The sequence below is a fragment of the Cherax quadricarinatus genome, unplaced genomic scaffold (assembly GCF_038502225.1).
Source record: "Cherax quadricarinatus isolate ZL_2023a unplaced genomic scaffold, ASM3850222v1 Contig757, whole genome shotgun sequence".
NCBI classification, from domain to species: Eukaryota; Metazoa; Arthropoda; class Malacostraca; order Decapoda; family Parastacidae; genus Cherax; species Cherax quadricarinatus.
Genome location: NW_027195783.1, coordinates 70,906 through 92,500, shown reverse-complemented (window position 1 = coordinate 92,500; position 21,595 = coordinate 70,906). Strand labels below are relative to the sequence as shown.

Below are 21,595 nucleotides of genomic sequence, written 5' to 3'. Positions count from 1 at the left end.
TATACCTTGTACATGTATACCTTGTACATGTATACCTTGTACATGTATACCTTGCACATGTATACCTTGTACATGTATACCTTGTACATGTATACCTTGCACATGTATACCCTGTACATGTATACCTTGCACATTTATACCTTGTACATGTATACCTTGTGCATGTATACCTTGTACATGTATACCTTGTACATGTATACCTTGTGCATGTATACCTTGTACATGTATACCTTGTACATGTATACCTTGTACATGTATACCTTGTACATGTATACCTTGTACATGTATACCTTGTACATGTATACCTTGTACATGTATACCTTGTACATGTATACCTTGTACATGTATACCTTGTACATGTATGCCAAGCCCATGATGACACTCTTCAGGTCACTTGTTCTATCTAGGCTGGAATATTGCTGCACACTAACAGCACCTTTCAAGGCAGGTGAAATTGCTGACCTAGAAAATGTACAGAGAACTTTCATGGCGTGCATAACGGAGATAAAACACCTCAATTACTGGGAGCGCTTGAGGTTCCTAAACCTGTATTCCCTGGAACGCAGGAGGGAGAGATACATGATTATATACACCTGGAAAATCCTAGAGGGACTAGTACCGAACTTGCACACGAAAATCACTCACTACGAAAGCAAAAGACTTGGCAGACGATGCAACATCCCCCCAATGAAAAGCAGGGGTGTCACTAGCACGTTAAGAGACCATACAATAAGTGTCAGGGGCCCGAGACTGTTCAACTGCCTCCCAGCATACATAAGGGGGATTACCAACAGACCCCTGGCAGTCTTCAAGCTGGCACGGGACAAGCACCTAAAGTCGGTTCCTGACCAGCCCGGCTGTGGCTCGTACGTTGGTTTGCGTGCAGCCAATAGTAACAGCCTGGTTGATCAGGCTCTGATCCACCAGGAGGCCTGGTCACAGACCGGGCCGCGGGGGCGTTGATCCCCGGAACTCTCTCCAGGTAAATTCCAGGTAAACATGTGTACCTTGTACATGTATACCTTGTACATGTATACCTTGTACATGTATACCTTGTACATGTATACCTTGTACATGTGTACCTTGTACATGTTTACCTTGTACATGTGTACCTTGTACATGTGTACCTTGTACATGTGTACCTTGTACATGTGTACCTTGTACATGTGTGCCTTGTACATGTGTACCTTGTACATGTGTACCTTGTACATGTATACCTTGTACATGTGTACCTTGTACATGTGTACCTTGTACATGTATACCTTGTACATGTGTACCTTGTACATGTGTACCTTGTACATGTGTACCTTGTACATGTATACCTTGTACATGTGTACCTTGTACATGTATACCTTGTACATGTGTACCTTGTACATGTGTACCTTGTACATGTATACCTTGTACATGTATACCTTGCACATGTATACCTTGTACATATGTATCTTGTACATGTGTACCTTGTACATGTGTACCTTGTACATGTATACCTTGTACATGTATACCTTGTACATGTATACCTTGTGCATGTGTACCTTGTACATGTATACCTTGTACATGTATACCTTGTACATGTATACCTTGCACATGTATACCTTGTACATATGTATCTTGTACATGTGTACCTTGTACATGTGTACCTTGTACATGTATACCTTGTACATGTGTACCTTGTACATGTATACCTTGTACATGTATACTACATACCTTGGGTAGTAAAAAAGATGAAAGATATGGTGACTCCTGCAAGAGAGTCAACTTTTTTTACTCTAATAGGATAAAAATCAAAGCTAAGAGAGTCAATTTCTCTCTTCGGTCCCAAGTTCCACAGGGTAAATAAGCCGTATGAAGCCCCTAACATTTCACGGATAGACCGTCTGAGATTTGCTGGCCCTCACATCTACCCAAAACACATACACCCGGGTTGGCAAAGGTGGTTGGGAAGTACGTCTTAACTGATAGATTTACCCCTCAAGGAAGGTGTAGGTAGTTTATACTATTAGTAAACTAATATTAGGATTATTGAGGCAACTGTAGGTATTAGTAATGTAGACTTAATACCTTAACGTAATTAGGAATAGGCCTTTAATATAGGCAAACACTAGGTTATATTAGCTAGGGAGAACTGGCAGCCCAAGCTTGAACGACGAGGCGCAGGGTTTTCAGACACGAGTTCTTCCTTCTAAGATGGGACACCAACCTAGTAACACCGCCGTGAACAGTAGAGCTGCACCCCTACCTGTCTACACATACTAGACCTGGGGAAATCTGGTGGAGGCACCTCGAAGCACTGTAGATGCCCTCCTCTGTCAGGCCCATTACAGTACAACAAGATCTCCTTCTTTCTCAGTATTCTGGCCAGTTTCCGGGGGAAATTGCGAGTGAGTTGCATTATGGGTCTATGTGCAGTCGGACGGCCGAAGACCAGTACGTACCGGCGTCCCCTATTTGTTAAGCTTAGAAGCTGGTGTCACTTCCTGCATAGTTATACCAAGGGATACACACCCCCTTGGAATCAGGAATTTCTGAGGTGCAGGCAGGTCACTAATACCAACTGAATATTTCGGGAATTAGGTTCCCGGCTCCACGTGGTGACTTGAAGGGAAAAGTTCAGAGGGGCTAAGGCTTAAGGAGGTCGAAGACCGGGTGATATATTCTCCAACACCAAGTAAGCTAGTCCTCTATTCGTGCATGAAGGCAAGATTTCTTGCCACATCAGTTATTCATGGAAATGTGTCCTATAAGCCACTTGTGAGGCTGAGGTACCAGCCTCAGGGCTCAGTGTCAACAGAGCTTGCTAGGGTAGACAACTCACATGGAGGCAGTCCACACAAATTTCCAGTCTCCACTTGTATACGAGAGAAATGGCTTTTCAGTTGATATATTTTGGCAAATAAAGATATCCTTGTATCACACTTGTGTCCTATCCATCAATAAGAATCACAGGCAGACTCAGAATACTTACAGGAAAAAGAACATGATGCATGTTCGCATCCTCGTTTTCGGAGTTCTCAACAGGTCAACTAGTGTCTTAATTTTATCTTTGTGTAGTGGTTCATTCACGAGTTCAATCTGACTGGCGGAAACTGATGATGTACCATCAGTAGTTGGAACCTGTTAGCAAGTATAACAAAAGTGCAATTAATAATAATAATAATACCTTTATTTACTACAAGTACATGTACATGGTATACAGTCCTAGCTGACAACAATGACATACTGCTATATAGGAAGCCCCTTGTTATGCTCCGCATGTCGGGCAAATTAGGTCAGTGTCCCAGGATGCGACCCACACCAGTACACTAACACCCAGGTACCCATTTTTACTGATGGGGAATATAGACAACAGGTGGAAAGAAACACGCCCAATGTTTCTACTCTGGCTGGGAATCGAACCCAGACCCTCGCTGTGTGAAGCGAGAGCTTTAGCCACCAGATCCCAGGATTCCACATCACGAGAGTTAGTTCAAGTTCCGTAATAGCAAATACTGTAACTAAAATTGCTTCATATGCAGTACAAAGTTAGCACTCATTCTTATTTAAATTTCTCCAATAAGAAAGAAATAAACCATTCCACGGGTGGGGTTAGAACCCGCAATCAGAGCATAGGCTCAGTGGTGGCCTATGCTAACCTTCCTATGGTGTAGAAATATACCTAACTGGATGAATCTTATTGTAGCAGCTGGTCAAGTAGCTAATGCATCGGTCTGGAGTTGTATGACTCTCTGACCGTGGGTTCTAACCCCACCCAAAGTACGGTTTGTTTACAATCGTATCATTACGATTTCCTGAGTCAAGAAAGAAATCTCCCACAGACTAATTACCTCCACATTGTGATCATCCAGCAGATGTCTTGGTACCTCGACATTATTGACTCTTCCAACCGTCTCTATTATCTTCCTAGCTTCACCCCTGCGACCCTGAGCCATTAACCACCGAACACTCTCCGGCATTAACCTTAAAACCAAAATACAGAAAACATAAGAAAGAAGGAACACTGCAACAGGCCTACTGGCCTGCTTCATTTTATTTTGTATTATATTCCTAGGGAGATATGTGGAGATCTGCAGAGGGTTTCGAGGGATCAACGCCCCCTCGGTTTGGTCTGAGACCAGGCCTAGTGGTGGGTCAGGGTCTGATCAAGCTGGGTGTTACTGCTGGTCGCACGGTGTTATGCAAATTCATTGTTACCTTTATTGTTCATATATATATATATATATATATATATATATATATATATATATATATATATATATATATATATATATATATATATATATATATATATATTTATCTTTATCTTTATCGCACACAAAGTGGGAGTTGTCACAGTTGCTCTTTGCTGATGACACTGTGCTCTTGGGAGATTCTGAAGAGAAGTTGCAGAGGTTGGTGGATGAATTTGGTAGGGTATGCAAAAGAAGAAAATTAAAAGAGAATACAGGAAAGAGTAAGGTGATGAAGATAAAAAAAAATTAGGTAATGAAAGATTGGAAGTCAGATTGGAGGGAGAGAGTATGGAGGTTAATGTATTCAGATATTTGGGAGTGGACGTGTCAGCGGATGGATCTATGAAAGATGGGGAAAATCGTAGAATTGATGAGGGAAAAAAGGTGAGTGGTGCACTGAGGAGTTTTGTGGAGACAAAGAACTTTGTCCTTGGAGGCAAAGAGGGGAATGTATGAGCGTATAGTTTTACCAACGCTCTTATATGGGTGTGAAGCATGGGTGATGAATGTTGCAGCGAGGAGAAGGCTGGAGGCAGTGGAGATGTCATGTCTGAGGGCAATGTGTGGTGTGAATATAATGCAGAGAATTCGTAGTTTGGAAGTTAGGAGGATGTGTGGGATTACCAAAACTGTTGTCCAGAGGGCTGAGGAAGGGTTGTTGAGGTGGTTCGGACATGTAGAGAGAATGGAGCGAAACAGAATGACTTCAAGAGTGTATCAGTCTGTAGTGGAAGGAAGGCAGGGTAGGGGTCGCCCTAGGAAAGGTTGGAGGGAGGGGGTAAAGGAGGTTTTGTGTGCGAGGGGCTTGGACTTCCAGCAGGCATGCGTGAGCGTGTTTGATAGGAGTGAATGGAGACAAATGGTTTTTAATACTTGACGTGCTGTTGGAGTGTGAGCAAAGTAACATTTATGAAGGGGTTCAGGGAAACGGGCAGGCCGGACTTGAGTCCTGGAGATGGGAAGTACAGTGCCTGCACTCTGAAGGAGGGGTGTTAATGTTGCAGTTTAAAAACTGTAGTGTAAAGCACCCTTCTGGCAAGACAGTGATGGAGTGAATGATGGTGAAAGTTTTTCTTTTTCGGGCCACCCTGCCTTGGTGGGAATCGGCCAGTGTGATAATAAAAAAAAATGTATATATATATATATATATATATATATATATATATATATATATATATATATATATATATATATATATATATATACAGGGAGGTAACAAAAAAAAAAGGCACAATACCGTGACTGGAACGATACACAAATATCCCGCACATAGAAAAGAGAAGCTTACCACGAAGTTTCGGTCCGACTTGGACCATTGACAAAGTCACACTAACCAGAAGTGGAGCAGGACGGCTATATATATACTACCACTACTACCTCTTCCTGCCTATATACAGCCGTCCTGCTCCACCTCTGGTTAGTGTGACTTTGTAAATGGTCCAAGTCGGACCGAAACGTCGTGGTAAGCTCCTCTCTTCTATATGCTGGTTATGTGTGTATAGGGAGGTAGCACCTCTCTCTCTCTCTCTCTCTCTCTCTCTCTCTATATATATATATATATATATATATATATATATATATATATATATATATATATATATATATATATATATATATATATATAGAAGTACCACCTCTAGAGCGGGACTGGGGACCCTCATCCTCAGAGAAGACAATAAACGTACCTCAGGAAAAACTCAAGGTTCTCCCCGGAGCTGTTTGAATACTTTCTTCTATCACCCCCTATATTTGATATTATGTGAACATTTGTTAATAAACACAATACATTTACAAGAAACACAAATATGAATACAATGGTAAAATGCATTAAAGATTATGAATTTCTTCCAGTTCCTCCGAGGTCGGATGCGAGCCAAGTATGCAGCAAGCATTTCCCCTCTGGATGGCCACACTGAGGTGTGGATATATATATATATATATATATATATATATATACATATATATATATATATATATATATATATATATATATATATATATATATATATATATATATATATATATATATATATATATGTATGTATGTATGTGTGTGTCAAAGTGGGTGTGTGTGTATTTCTGAAACTTAATCAATAATGCTGCCGTTACTGAACTACACTTCTACAGTACCCAGACACTGCACTACACTTCTACAGTACACAGACACTGCACTACACTTCTACAGTACCCAGACACTGCACTACACTTCTACAGTACCCAGACACTGCAATACACTTCTACAGTACACAGACACTGCACTACACTTCTACAGTACCCAGACACTGCACTACACTTCTACAGTACCCAGACACTGCACTACACTTCTACAGTTATCATGTGGGAGTTCGATACGTGGATTAGGGTAGAAATACTCACTTAGGCTGTTTTACGTATATTGCTGTTATGTGGACAGAGCTCTTGCCAGCCGTACCTATCTCCTTGCTACCACACGTAATACTGGCTCGCCGGCTGCCCAGTACCCAGTAGGTCTTTGAATACTGCTGAGGTCAGCACAATATGAAAGACCGTGACTCAAGAGACGGTTGATCGTTGAGTCAGACGGTACTGGTAACTGGTTACTACTACTGAGAGCTCGGCGACGCTAACGTATGTCGTCCCGACATACAACTAATACAAACTAGAGATGGTAGGTATACGGCTTGGGCTGATTCTATACAATGTCAAAGTACACAACATTAAACATTAAAAATACATAAGTAGAACAATGGAATGAAAGCTTACGTAACTGAAACTGTAATGCAATACAAGGTATACGATAGCACAACTTAAAACTCAACAATTGAACAACGAACTCTACGTTGAGAATACAAGTGATAAAAAAAAAATTTTGATCGATCGATCTGTATTCGTGTGATCTACGGATTCTGAGGAAGGAATATATACAAAGAAAGAGTGTTTAACAGAAAGGCAGATTCGGTGCACGCAAATCTAGACTGTTAACTCTCAGAATGCGGAGAGAACATGAACACAAAAAAAAAATTCTTGAATACTGATAAGTTGATACTGTAATTATTCATCTATACAGGTTATTTACATTTAACCCCAACTCTGCTAGGGTAAGATTGGCATATGCAGAATGGGTGTCATCTCTGGGAGGATCAAACTCTGTAGCATAGGCTAACTCATGCTGTATTTGAGGCAAATCTGAAGTAGGCGTTACAAATGATACTTGAGGATTTCTCAATACCTGTCGTGTACGTAGGGAATAACGACATTCAGGTTGATCATCTGACTGAGTATCAGAGGAAGAGAGTACAGGATCAGGAGGATTGTCAGAGTCTGTCACATTAGTCTGGGTTGGAACGTCATTATCATCACATACTAACTTCATATGATCCAAATGCGATTCTTTATACTGACCAGTACTAATCTCTCTAACCTTATACTTATTACCAGTGATATGTTCAACTACGCGATAAGGACCAACAAACTTTTGATCAAGCTTTGGCATTGCAGACGATTTGTTAAAGTTAGTCAGCATAACTCTCGAACCTACTTTGATTTTTGATGGCTTTACTCGAGTATTTGCGACTCTTGTAAATTCAGCTGTTGATTTATGAAGTGTTTCACGGATTCTTCTAAAAACACTTTGAGCTAAGCTGGTACGAGTTGCTACGAAATCATCAGGGTTGTAATTTGGTTTCGGATTAGAATACAACAACTCATAAGGCAAACGTTTATCTACACCATACAATGCATAATGTGGAGTGTCACCTATAGAAACATTGTAAGCAGAATTTATAGCACACTGCACATCAGGTATAACTTCATCCCAAGTTTCACTATTGGGATTGATAGTGGCTCTCAAGACATCAAGTACTTTCTTATTGGTTCGTTCCGCTAACCCATTGCTGGCAGGATGATGAGGAACAATGGTGGATTTAGAGATCTTGTACAAGGTGCACAAATTTTCAAGAATTTCATTACAGAATTCACCTCCATTATCTGTTACTAGGGACTTAGGAGTGGTATGCCTGCAGATAATGCGTTCTTTAAACGCTTTAGCTACTGTCTCGGCAGTCTTATCTGCAATAGGAACTAACTCGCAATATCTGGTGAAATGGTCTACCATAACACACAGATGTTTGTTACCTTGGAGGGAACATTGGAAATTAGTTAACAAATCTAGCGCAACTCTTTCCCAAGGTTCGCTAGTAGTTGGATACACTTGGATTGGATTAGGACCATTAGCATTGCCTTTATGTTGCATGCAGACACTACATTTCCTAACATACTCAGAAATATCAGTTGCCATACGAGGCCAAAAGTATTTTAATCTGGCTTGTTTTACTGAACGATCCATACCAGGGTGTGCAACACCTGGTACATCGTGAACTAGCTGTAAAGCTACATTCACTAGTGACTGTGGAATTACTAACTGGTATACTCTTCTGCTTGGAGTACCCAACTCGGCTGTTCGATACAGTAATTCTTGGTTCATGAGAAAGTCACTGATGGGTGCTGGCGGCTTCACAGTCAGAATAAGATCTTCCTGGAGCAGGAATCGAATCACACCAGACCACATGGGATCTGTTCGTTGAGCATTCTTTACATCTCCAGCACTAAATGGAGGGTCTGCAGTTACTATACTAACATGTCGCGATAAGGCATCTGCGACTACATTTGACTTGCCAGGTAAATGCTCAAAGGTGGGATTGAACTCTTGGATAGTCAAGGTCCATCTAGCTAACCTTCCAGTAGGTTGTTTGTTCTGGAATAAGGGTATCAGTGGAGCATGATCTGTCAAGACATGAACAGAGTACTGATAAATAATGTCTCGGAAGTGCTTTAAAGACCATACTATTGCTAAAGCTTCTTGCTCAGTTACTGTATAATTACGTTCAGCCTTTGTAAGGACTCGGCTAGCAAATGCAACTGCGTTGTACTTGCCATCGGTCTTCTGAGCTAGTACGGCACCTATGCCAATTGAACTAGCATCAGTTGTCAGATAGAAAGGCTTAGAAAAATCTGGAAATTTCAAAATTGGAGCAGAAGTTAGCTTTTCTTTTAGAGTTTGGAATGCTCTTTCTTGACGGAAGGTCCAAACAAAAGGAGCATCTTTCTTAAGCAACTCAGTTAGAGGAGCAGCTATGGAAGAATAATTGGCAATGAAAGATCTATAAAAACCTGCTAAGCCCACAAAGGATCTTACGGCATCAGCAGTTTTGGGAGTTGGAAAATTTAGGACTGCAGTTACTTTACTTTGGTCAGTCGTAACCCCTCTAGGAGTGACTACGTGACCAAGAAACTTAATTTCTGATCTGAAAAATTGACATTTTGACAGTTTGATCTTTAAATTGGCTTCTTCAAGCTTACCAAGTACTACATCAAGTCTTTTCAAGTGTGTATCCACGTCTTTAGACATGACGATTACGTCATCTAAGTACACCATAAGTGCATTACCTATGAGACCTCTAAAGATATTAGTCATGAGCCTTGAGAACGTGATAGGGGAAGATCGTAATCCAAATGCCATTCGGAGGTAGTGATAATGACCTGTAGGAGTGGAGAATGCAGTTAGCTCTTGGCTGTCCTCGTGAAGAGGGACTTGCCAAAACCCTTGTAACAAATCTAGGGTTGAAAAGACTTTGTTATCTCCGATATTACGTAAAAGATCACCCAGTACAGGGAGTGGAAAGCGATCTGGAATGGTTTTTGCGTTTAACTTCCTAAAGTCAATTACTGGACGCCAAGTACCATCCTTCTTAGGTACTAGTATCAAGGGTGCATTCCAAGGTGAATTGCTAGGTGCAATAACTCCATCATCAAGCATTTGATTGATCAATTATTCTGCGACAGCAACTTGTGAATGAGGCATTCTGTACGCAGGTATGTAGATAGGTCTAGTACCAGGTTCAAGTGGAATACGATGGGACAATAAGTTCGTTATACCCATCTTCTCACCTGGTAAAGCAATGGCTTTACGACGTTTGTTCAGCAGAGTCAACAAACGCTTGACTTCATCTGGGAAGTCAGTGGGAGCTAAGTCTTTCTCCTCAACTGGTGGAACAGATTGATCCAGTGAGGTGGATGAGGTCTCCCCGGCAGAAATAGCACCGACCCACTGGTCAGGTGACAACTCATCCTCTACCTGAACAGGGTAAGGATAGTGAACAAGGTCAACAAGATTGGTATTTGCTCTAAGGCGAACACTGTGACCCGAAGTGTTGGCCAGGTAGAAATGGATCTTACTATCTCTTACAACATGTAAGGATGGTTCAACAAATAGACCTTTTACTTTGCAGGAATCACTGTCAACTAGGACGTTATCACCATCTGGAACACTAGGAACAACTACAGACACTCTAGTGAGAGCACTAGCCGCAACAGAAACGTCTTTCTGCAGACGGCATGTGACATCAACAAGAGATGGCATTACTAGTTGCAAGTAATTGTTTTCCGACAAGGCGTCCCCTGTGGAGAAACTACTACTCGAACTAGCAGGCATTGCAGGGATAGGTTGAGCACTCAAGGCAATCTGAGCGTCCTCGGACACTTGAGGCATCGGACTATCCAGCAATTCTGAAGGTATAGGTGGAACACTGATGGGAGTGACAGAATTACCAGTGCCTGACCGCTTGGGTACGCTACTGGAGAATGCATTAGCTTGTAAGGACTTGATCCGTACATCATACTCTGCAGCAGTATAACAGATTTCGGATCCAAGCTGGTAACCCCAGAATGGAACGATCAAGTCGTCAATTTGTGCATGCCATCGATAAGGGTCGAGCACAATGCGTAAGTCTCGCATGGAAGCAAATCCCAGTAGGAGGTCACCAGGGAAAGTAATCTGGTCGACAACAAGGAAGGAAACAGTGAAGTCTCTACCTTGGATAGAAAAGGTTAGGGCAGTCGTACCTCGGACACGCAGGTGAGAACCAGATACTCCACTAAGGGAGGACACAGGAGTCGGTTCTACGAGAAGGACATGTCGTAACTTCTTATCCTTAAACAAACTAGACCTAATAATATTGATTTGCGCACCAGAGTCCATGAACAATTGAACGGGCGCATTATAAACAGATGCTTGCACTATAGGGCCTATGGTTGCATTGGAAGTTATGTGCAAACAAAAAGGTGGATTGTCATCAGAAAAGACTTGTTCTACTCCATCCCCAAAATCATCTGTGTCAGAGACATGTGAAGCAACAACCTCGGCAGGGTTGTCATTCTCGAGACTGCTTAAGGCTTCAAAGGAGTTGTGAACGGGGATGGTGTACTCATTATCACCTACTGTCACCATGGGGCGGTTTGACTGGGGCGCTCGAATTCCCCCGACTGGGAAGAACGAGCCTGGTTCTGGTGAGTTTGAGAATTGAATGAATGAGCCTGGTTCTGGTTATTTTGAAAACCACGAGATCTGTTACCTCGACGGGTTCTGCGGTTGGAACGACCACGGAAAGATCTAGAGTACTGGAGGTTATAGAGAGCATTACACTCAGATGTGTCATGTCCATGTATTCTATGATAATTACAGTAGGGAAGATCTGAGTACTCATCATCAGTACGACGTCTCTTAGGATAACTATCAGGACAATTAATTGCAATATGTCCACGGAAACCACAGTTGTAACAATTCCGCCGACTATGGTTACTGAATGTACTATGAATACTACGAGGTGTATAACGACTCTGTACACTGGTTCTTGATGATCTCTGAGATGGTTGACGACTACGATTTGTCTCTGTGGCGCAAACAAGAGGTGGTGCAGACTGAGGCATATTTGTGACATTACTTTTAATACAAGGGAAAGTACCCTGGGGGCACAAGGAACGTACATGATTTAAGGCTGTAAGTGGTTCCATCGTTACAGTTGGAGGATCAGCCTCATAAGCACACACAGAAGCAGGCGGCATTAGTTCTTTAATTGCTCCAAAAGCTGCTATTTTAGCAATTGATTCTGTAAATGGTTTAGCCTCTTCAGAGAGAAAAGATGATGATTGGACAGCATTGATAAATGATGATAAAAGTTTATCTAATCTAACAGCAAATGCACTCAACGATTCAGTACTCATGGGTGTAGCATTCACTAGTTCTCTAAGAACGACATATGGATCAGCTGTTTTTACTGGGACAAGGAAAGAACGAATCAGTTCCTCATATTGTGACCACCTAGTAAGATTCCTGAAGTCTCGCATATCAAGGAGATCAACAACGTGAACAGCAGCAGGAGATCGATAAAGAGCTTCTTTAGCAATTCTGATAAGGCTTTCCTCTGAAGGAGGACCTTCAGCTAGAGCACTAGCACGAGAACGAATGGCTGCAAACCATGCTTCAAGACTATGTACATGGCCATTGAATAAAGGTAACGCATCAAGGGAATCACGAGTATAACTATAATATCTCGGTGTCTGAGTCGGTCTGTCAGTCGGTAAGGAACTGTGAGGACTGATGACAGGACCAGCAGTAGTAGCCTGAGAGGTCTGAGTGTCGACATTCACTAAAGTATCACTTGACGGTATGTAAGACATAATGGCAAAGTAGCACGAGAACAAATAAGGCAAAAATAATGAACAATAAAAATGATATAAAATTCTAGAATTGAAATGAAAAGATATACAACTAATTCTGCAGAATAATATTTAAATACACTGCAAGAGGAATGAAAACTCAATTTAAAGGACTATTGACAAAAATAAAAAAAATTTACATTGAAATATACAAGTAAAAATATTACTGGAGACTGAATTAAATTCAAAATGAGCTGTCTTTACTCTTGCTAATAAAGAAATTAATTAATTAAATTTTTAAATCAATGTGAAAGTATAAAATAAAATTATTAAATTGTTAACTGGGAAATTTAAGTATTTTCTAAGAATGCATAGACAAAATTAAAAAAAATTAAGTTATAAAAATATCAATAAAAGAAAAGAATTCACTGCAGAACAGTTCAACAAAATAATTCACTTCAGAACAAGTGCAACAAATAAAGTATAGAAATAATCACTGCAGTAATACAGTGTCACTGGGAAAACTCAGGTAAAATAATGAATTAAAATTATGAAGGTCAAAAAAATAAACTGATTGAACACTTTAACTCTTAATTGTAAATTAGACAAAACAATTTACTCAAACAGAGTAAGAAAAACACTTTACGTTAAAAGTAATTGAAATTACATCAAGAGTGAATTTGTTCAAGAATATAAAAATATAAAAAAAATTAAAACACAGGTACAAAACAGGGAATATAACACTTACAATGACGGAGCACACTTCTTAAATTAATATTCTTACAACAAAATCCTGCTGTGACTGATACAACAAAAATCTTGCTGTGACTGATACAACAAAAATCTTGCTGTGACTGATACAACAAAAATTTTGCTGGCAAAAATAATGGTACACAGTCTGCGAAAAAATTAGAGAAATGAGACACTGTTGGCATACGAAAAAAAATGACACACATAGAAATAAATGGAAAATTTGGTATACTGGGGTGAATATCACTGCATGAAATACAATGACAATACAATAAAAAAAAATTGAATCACTTCACACAGGGTGACTGACTGGTACACGACACAATAATACTTACGACAGACGAATAGCATAAAGAAAAACACAGCAGAATAAAATAATATAAGTGAAAACACTGAAAAATATTGGAAAAATACTGAGTTAAAGAAATACTGCGTTTACACTGAAAAACACAAGGTTTAGAGTACACAAGCAATTTACTATAAATGTCTCACACACGCAAATGTCTTTAAAGGCAAGAAAATGTCTCAGGAAAATTATCACTGAAGTCGAGAGTAGGAGATGGACGGTGAGTACTGTTGGAGGCGGGTGTATGGTGTCCCGCGCGGTGATGGCTGACGTCACCTACATTCACTGTTGTCGTGAAGAATGTGCTTTCTAGGCGAACTCACATAACTGGCTTTATCTCGTTGGCACCAGCTACAATCTCTTGACCAATTATGTGAGCCAAAACAGTACTAGGACCCGGTACAAGGGTGCAAACAACCACAGGTAGGTTGGTAGTGGTGGTGGTGGTGGTGGATGCTTCTGCCGCGCACCCCGGGTGGTGGGAGATAGTGGTAAGGGGGGGGACGGTGAGGCTGCCGCGCGCCCCACTCACCCACAGATGGTTTAACCCACTCTATGCCACAGGAATGGTGAAAACCACTCTTAGCATCCAACAGGAAGCACAAAGCGATATAAACAATACCTCAGAGGAATCTGGCTTACTTCTTACTGCGTGGCTTACTTCTCTCTCTCAGCTGGGTTAGAAGCTGGGTTGGCTGACTGGCTTACCCCACGAGAATGGATGACTGGAAGACGTGTAACGATGCACAAAGCACGGAGGAGCAGTTGGATGACAGGAGACAGGCTGGATAGGCTGACTGGCGTTCACTTCCACAGTCTGGCTTACTGACTGGCTTAATTGCAAAATCCGGGTCAACCCCTCGGAGATTGAAGCAATTAGCACACGAACTAAGCCAGGAAGCTTGAAACGGCTGCAACAGGCTTGCAGGATGAAAGCTGTGAGGGGAGTCAGGCTTGGCTGGTGGTGCCGGAGGGTAGAGCTGGTGGCTGGAGATTCACCTTTGACCCTGGCGCTACTCACACAAACAGCCTTCAAACGCCTTGAATTACCCTTAAAAACGTAAATCCACGCTCCACACCGCTGCACACCATTTATCATGTGGGAGTTCGATACGTGGATTAGGGTAGAAATACTCACTTAGGCTGTTTTACATATTGCTGTTATGTGGACACTACACTTCTACAGTACTGGCTCGCCGGCTGCCCAGACACTGCAATACTAGGTCACTATGAAAGACTACTCAAGAGACGGTTGATCGTTGAGTCAGACGGTACTGAACTCACTGCACTACACTTCTACAGGACACAGACACTGCACTACACTTCTACAGTACCCAGACACTGCACTACACTTCTACAGTACCCAGACACTGCACTACACTTCTACAGTACACAGACACTGCACTACACTTCTACAGTACCCAGACACTGCACTACACTTCTACAGTACCCAGACACTGCACTACACTTCTACAGTACACAGACACTGCACTACACTTCTACAGTACACAGACACTGCACTACACTTCTACAGTACACAGACACTGCACTACACTTCTACAGTACACAGACACTGCACTACACTTCTAAAGTACACAGACACTGCACTACACTTCTACAGCACCCAGACACTGCACTACACTTCTACAGCACCCAGACACTGCACTACACTTCTACAGTACACAGACACTGCACTACACTTCTACAGTACCCAGACACTGCACTACACTTCTACAGTACACAGACACTGCACTACACTTCTACAGTACACAGACACTGCACTACACTTCTACAGTACACAGACACTGCACTACACTTCTACAGTACACAGACACTGCACTACACTTCTACAGTACACAGACACTGCACTACACTTCTACAGTACACAGACACTGCACTACACTTCTACAGTACCCAGACACTGCACTACACTTCTACAGCACCCAGACACTGCACTACACTTCTACACCACCCAGACACTGTACTACACTTCTACAGTACACACACTGCACTACACTTCTACAGTACACAGACACTGCACTACACTTCTACAGTACACAGACACTGCACTACACTTCTACACCACCCAGACACTGCACTACACTTCTACAGTACACAGACACTGCACTACACTTCTACAGTACACAGACACTGCACTACACTTCTACAGTACCCAGACACTGCACTACACTTCTACAGTACACAGACACTGCACTACACTTCTACAGTACACAGACACTGCACTACACTTCTACAGTACCCAGACACTGCACTACACTTCTACAGTACACAGACACTGCACTACACTTCTACAGTACCCAGACACTGCACTACACTTCTACAGTACACAGACACTGCACTACACTTCTACAGTACACAGACACTGCACTACACTTCTACAGTACCCAGACACTGCACTACACTTCTACAGTACCCAGACACTGCACTACACTTCTACAGTACACAGACACTGCACTACACTTCTACAGTACACAGACACTGCACTACACTTCTACAGTACCCAGACACTGCACTACACTTCTACAGTACCCAGACACTGCACTACACTTCTACAGTACACAGACACTGCACTACACTTCTACAGTACCCAGACACTGCACTACACTTCTACAGTACACAGACACTGCACTACACTTCTACAGTACCCAGACACTGCACTACACTTCTACAGTACCCAGACACTGCACTACACTTCTACAGTACCCAGACACTGCACTACACTTCTACAGTACACAGACACTGCACTACACTTCTACAGTACCCAGACACTGCACTACACTTCTACAGTACACAGACACTGCACTACACTTCTACAGAACCCAGACACTGCACTACACTTCTACAGTACCCAGACACTGCACTACACTTCTACAGTACCCAGACACTGCACTACACTTCTACAGTACCCAGACACTGCACTACACTTCTACAGTACCCAGACACTGCACTACACTTCTACAGTACCCAGACACTGCACTACACTTCTACAGTACCCAGACACTGCACTACACTTCTACAGTACCCAGACACTGCACTACACGTCTACAGTACACAGACACTGCTCTACTGTTTTACAGTACACAGACACTGCACTACACTTCTACAGTACACAGACACTGCACTACACTTCTACAGCACCCAGGCACTGCACTACACTTCTAAGGTACACAGACACTGCACTACACTTCTACACTACCCAGACACTGCACTACACTTCTACAGTACCCAGACACTGCACTACACTTCTACAGTACCCAGACACTGCACTACACTTCTACAGTACCCAGACACTGCACTACACTTCTACAGTACCCAGACACTGCACTACACTTCTACAGTACCCAGACACTGCACTACACTTCTACAGTACCCAGACACTGCACTACACTTCTACAGTACACAGACACTGCACTACACTTCTACAGTACCCAGACACTGCACTACACTTCTACAGTACACAGACACTGCACTACACTTCTACAGTACCCAGACACTGCACTACACTTCTACAGTACACAGACACTGCACTACACTTCTACAGCACCCAGACACTGCACTACACTTCTACAGTACACAGACACTGCTCTACAGAACCCAGACACTGCACTACACTTCTACAGGACACAGACACTGCACTACACTTCTACAGCACCCAGACACTGCACTACACTTCTACAGTACCCAGACACTGCACTACACTTCTACAGTACACAGACACTGCACTACACTTCTACAGTACCCAGACACTGCACTACACTTCTACAGTACCCAGACACTGCACTACACTTCTACAGTACCCAGACACTGCACTACACTTCTACAGTACACAGACACTGCACTACACTTCTACAGTACCCAGACACTGCACTACACTTCTACAGTACACAGACACTGCACTACACTTCTACAGTACCCAGACACTGCACTACACTTCTACAGTACACAGACACTGCACTACACTTCTACAGTACCCAGACACTGCACTACACTTCTACAGTACCCAGACACTGCACTACACTTCTACAGTACCCAGACACTGCACTACACTTCTACAGTACCCAGACACTGCACTACACTTCTACAGTACCCAGACACTGAACTACACTTCTACAGTACACAGACACTGCACTACACTTCTACAGTACCCAGACACTGCACTACACTTCTACAGTACCCAGACACTGCACTACACTTCTACAGTACCCAGACACTGCACTACACTTCTACAGTACACAGACACTGCACTACACTTCTACAGTACCCAGACACTGAACTACACTTCTACAGTACCCAGACACTGCACTACACTTCTACAGTACCCAGACACTGCACTACACTTCTACAGTACCCAGACACTGCACTACACTTCTACAGTACACAGACACTGCACTACACTTCTACAGTACCCAGACACTGAACTACACTTCTACAGTACCCACTGCACTACAGACACTTCTAAGGTACACAGACACTGCACTACACTTCTACAGTACCCAGACACTGCACTACACTTCTACAGTACCCAGACACTGCACTACACTTCTACAGTACCCAGACACTGCACTACACTTCTACAGTACACAGACACTGCACTACACTTCTACAGTACCCAGACACTGCACTACACTTCTACAGTACACAGACACTGCACTACACTTCTACAGTACACAGACACTGCACTACACTTCTACAGTACCCAGACACTGCACTACACTTCTACAGTACACAGACACTGCACTACACTTCTACAGTACCAAGACACTGCACTACACTTCTACAGTGCACTACACTTCTACAGACAGACACTGCACTACACTTCTACAGTACACAGACACTGCACTACACTTCTACAGCACCAAGACACTGCACTACACTTCTACAGTACACAGACACTGCACTACACTTCTACAGTACACAGACACTGCACTACACTTCTACAGTACCCAGACACTGCACTACACTTCTACAGTACACAGACACTGCACTACACTTCTACAGTACCCAGACACTGCACTACACTTCTACAGTACACAGACACTGCACTACACTTCTACAGTACCCAGACACTGCACTACACTTCTACAGTACACAGACACTGCACTACACTTCTACAGTACTACACACAGACACTGCACTACACTTCTACAGTACACACACACTGCACTACACTTCTACAGTACCCAGACACTGCACTACACTTCTACAGTACACAGACACTGCACTACACTTCTACAGTACCCAGACACTGCACTACACTTCTACAGTACACAGACACTGCACTACACTTCTACAGTACCCAGACACTGCACTACACTTCTACAGTACACAGACACTGCACTACACTTCTACAGTACCCAGACACTGCACTACACTTCTACAGTACCCAGACACTGCACTACACTTCTACAGTACCCAGACACTGCACTACACTTCTACAGTACACAGACACTGCACTACACTTCTACAGTACCCAGACACTGCACTACACTTCTACAGTACACAGACACTGCACTACACTTCTACAGTACACAGACACTGCACTACACTTCTACAGTACACAGACACTGCACTACACTTATACAGAACACTGCACTACACTTCTACAGTACACTGCACTACACTTCTACAGTACCCAGACACTTCTACAGCACTGCACTACACTTCTACAGTACACAGACACTGCACTACACTTCTACAGCACCCAGACACTGCACTACACTTCTACAGTACACAGACACTGCACTACACTTCTACAGTACACAGACACTGCACTACACTTCTACAGTACCCAGACACTGCACTACACTTCTACAGTACCCAGACACTGCACTACACTTCTACAGTACACAGACACTGCACTACACTTCTACAGTACACAGACACTGCACTACACTTCTACAGTACACAGACACTGCACTACACTTCTACAGTACCCAGACACTGCACTACACTTCTACAGTACACAGACACTGCACTACACTTCTACAGTACCCAGACACTGCACTACACTTCTACAGTACACAGACACTGCACTACACTTCTACAGTACCCAGACACTGCACTACACTTCTACAGCACCCAGACACTGCACTACACTTCTACAGTACACTACACTTCTACAGTACTGCACTACACTTCTACAGTACCCAGACACTGCACTACACTTCTACAGTACACAGACACTCCACTACACTTCTACAGTACCCAGACACTGCACTACACTTCTACAGTACACAGACACTGCACTGCACACTTCTACAGTACCCAGACACTGCACTACACTTCTACAGTACACCAGACACTGCACTACACTTCTACAGTGCACTACACTTCTACAGACACAGACACTGCACTACACTTCTACAGTACACAGACACTGCACTACACTTCTACAGTACACAGACACTGCACTACACTTCTACAGTACACCAGACACTGCACTACACTTCTACAGTACCCAGACACTGCACTACACTTCTACAGTACCCAGACACTGAACTACACTTCTACAGTACCCAGACACTGCACTACACTTCTACAGTACCCAGACACTGCACTACACTTCTACAGTACCCAGACACTGCACTACACTTCTACAGTACACAGACACTGCACTACACTTCTACAGTACCCAGACACTGCACTACACTTCTACAGTACACAGACACTGCACTACACTTCTACAGTACACAGACACTGCACTACACTTCTACAGTACCCAGACACTGCACTACACTTCTACAGTACACAGACACTGCACTACACTTCTACAGTACCCAGACACTGCACTACACTTCTACAGTACCCAGACACTGCACTACACTTCTACAGTACCCAGACACTGCACTACACTTCTACAGTACCCAGACACTGCACTACACTTCTACAGTACCCAGACTCTGCACTACACTTCTACAGTACCCAGACACTGCACTACACTTCTACAGTACTACACTTCTACAGACACTGCACTACACTTCTACAGTACCCAGACACTGCACTACACTTCTACAGTACACAGACACTGCACTACACTTCTACAGTACCCAGACACTGCACTACACTTCTACAGTACACAGACACTGCACTACACTTCTACAGTACCCAGACACTGCACTACACTTCTACAGTACACAGACACTGCACTACACTTCTACAGTACCCAGACACTGCACTACACTTCTACAGTACCCAGACACTGCACTACACTTCTACAGTACCCAGACACTGAACTACACTTCTACAGTACACAGACACTGCACTACACTTCTACAGTACCCAGACACTGCACTACACTTCTACAGTGCCCAGACACTGAACTACACTTCTACAGTACCCAGACACTGAACTACACTTCTACAGTACACAGACACTGCACTACACTTCTACAGTACCCAGACACTGCACTACACTTCTACAGTACACAGACACTGCACTACACTTCTACAGTACCCAGACACTGCACTACACTTCTACAGTGCACTACACTTCTACAGTACACAGACACTGCACTACACTTCTACAGTACACAGACACTGCACTACACTTCTACAGTACCCAGACACTGCACTACACTTCTACAGTACACACACACTGCACTACACTTCTACAGTACCCAGACACTGCACTACACTTCTACAGTACACAGACACTGCACTACACTTCTACAGTACCCAGACACTGCACTACACTTCTACAGTACCCAGACACTGCACTACACTTCTACAGTACCCAGACACTGCACTACACTTCTACAGTACCCAGACACTGCACTACACTT

At 42.9% G+C, this 21,595-nt stretch overlaps 1 protein-coding gene across 1 annotated transcript in view; it reads right to left on the bottom strand.

Moving 5' to 3' along the window:
* LOC128703267 (organic cation transporter protein) overlaps positions 1–21,595 on the bottom strand; it is a gene marked incomplete at its 3' end in the record, with an annotated part of 91,618 nt that overhangs the window by 34,999 nt on the left and 35,024 nt on the right. The window contains 2 exon segments of the mRNA XM_070080647.1: positions 2,963–3,111; positions 3,822–3,954. Of these exon segments, the coding sequence (XP_069936748.1) occupies positions 2,963–3,111; positions 3,822–3,954 (282 nt within the window).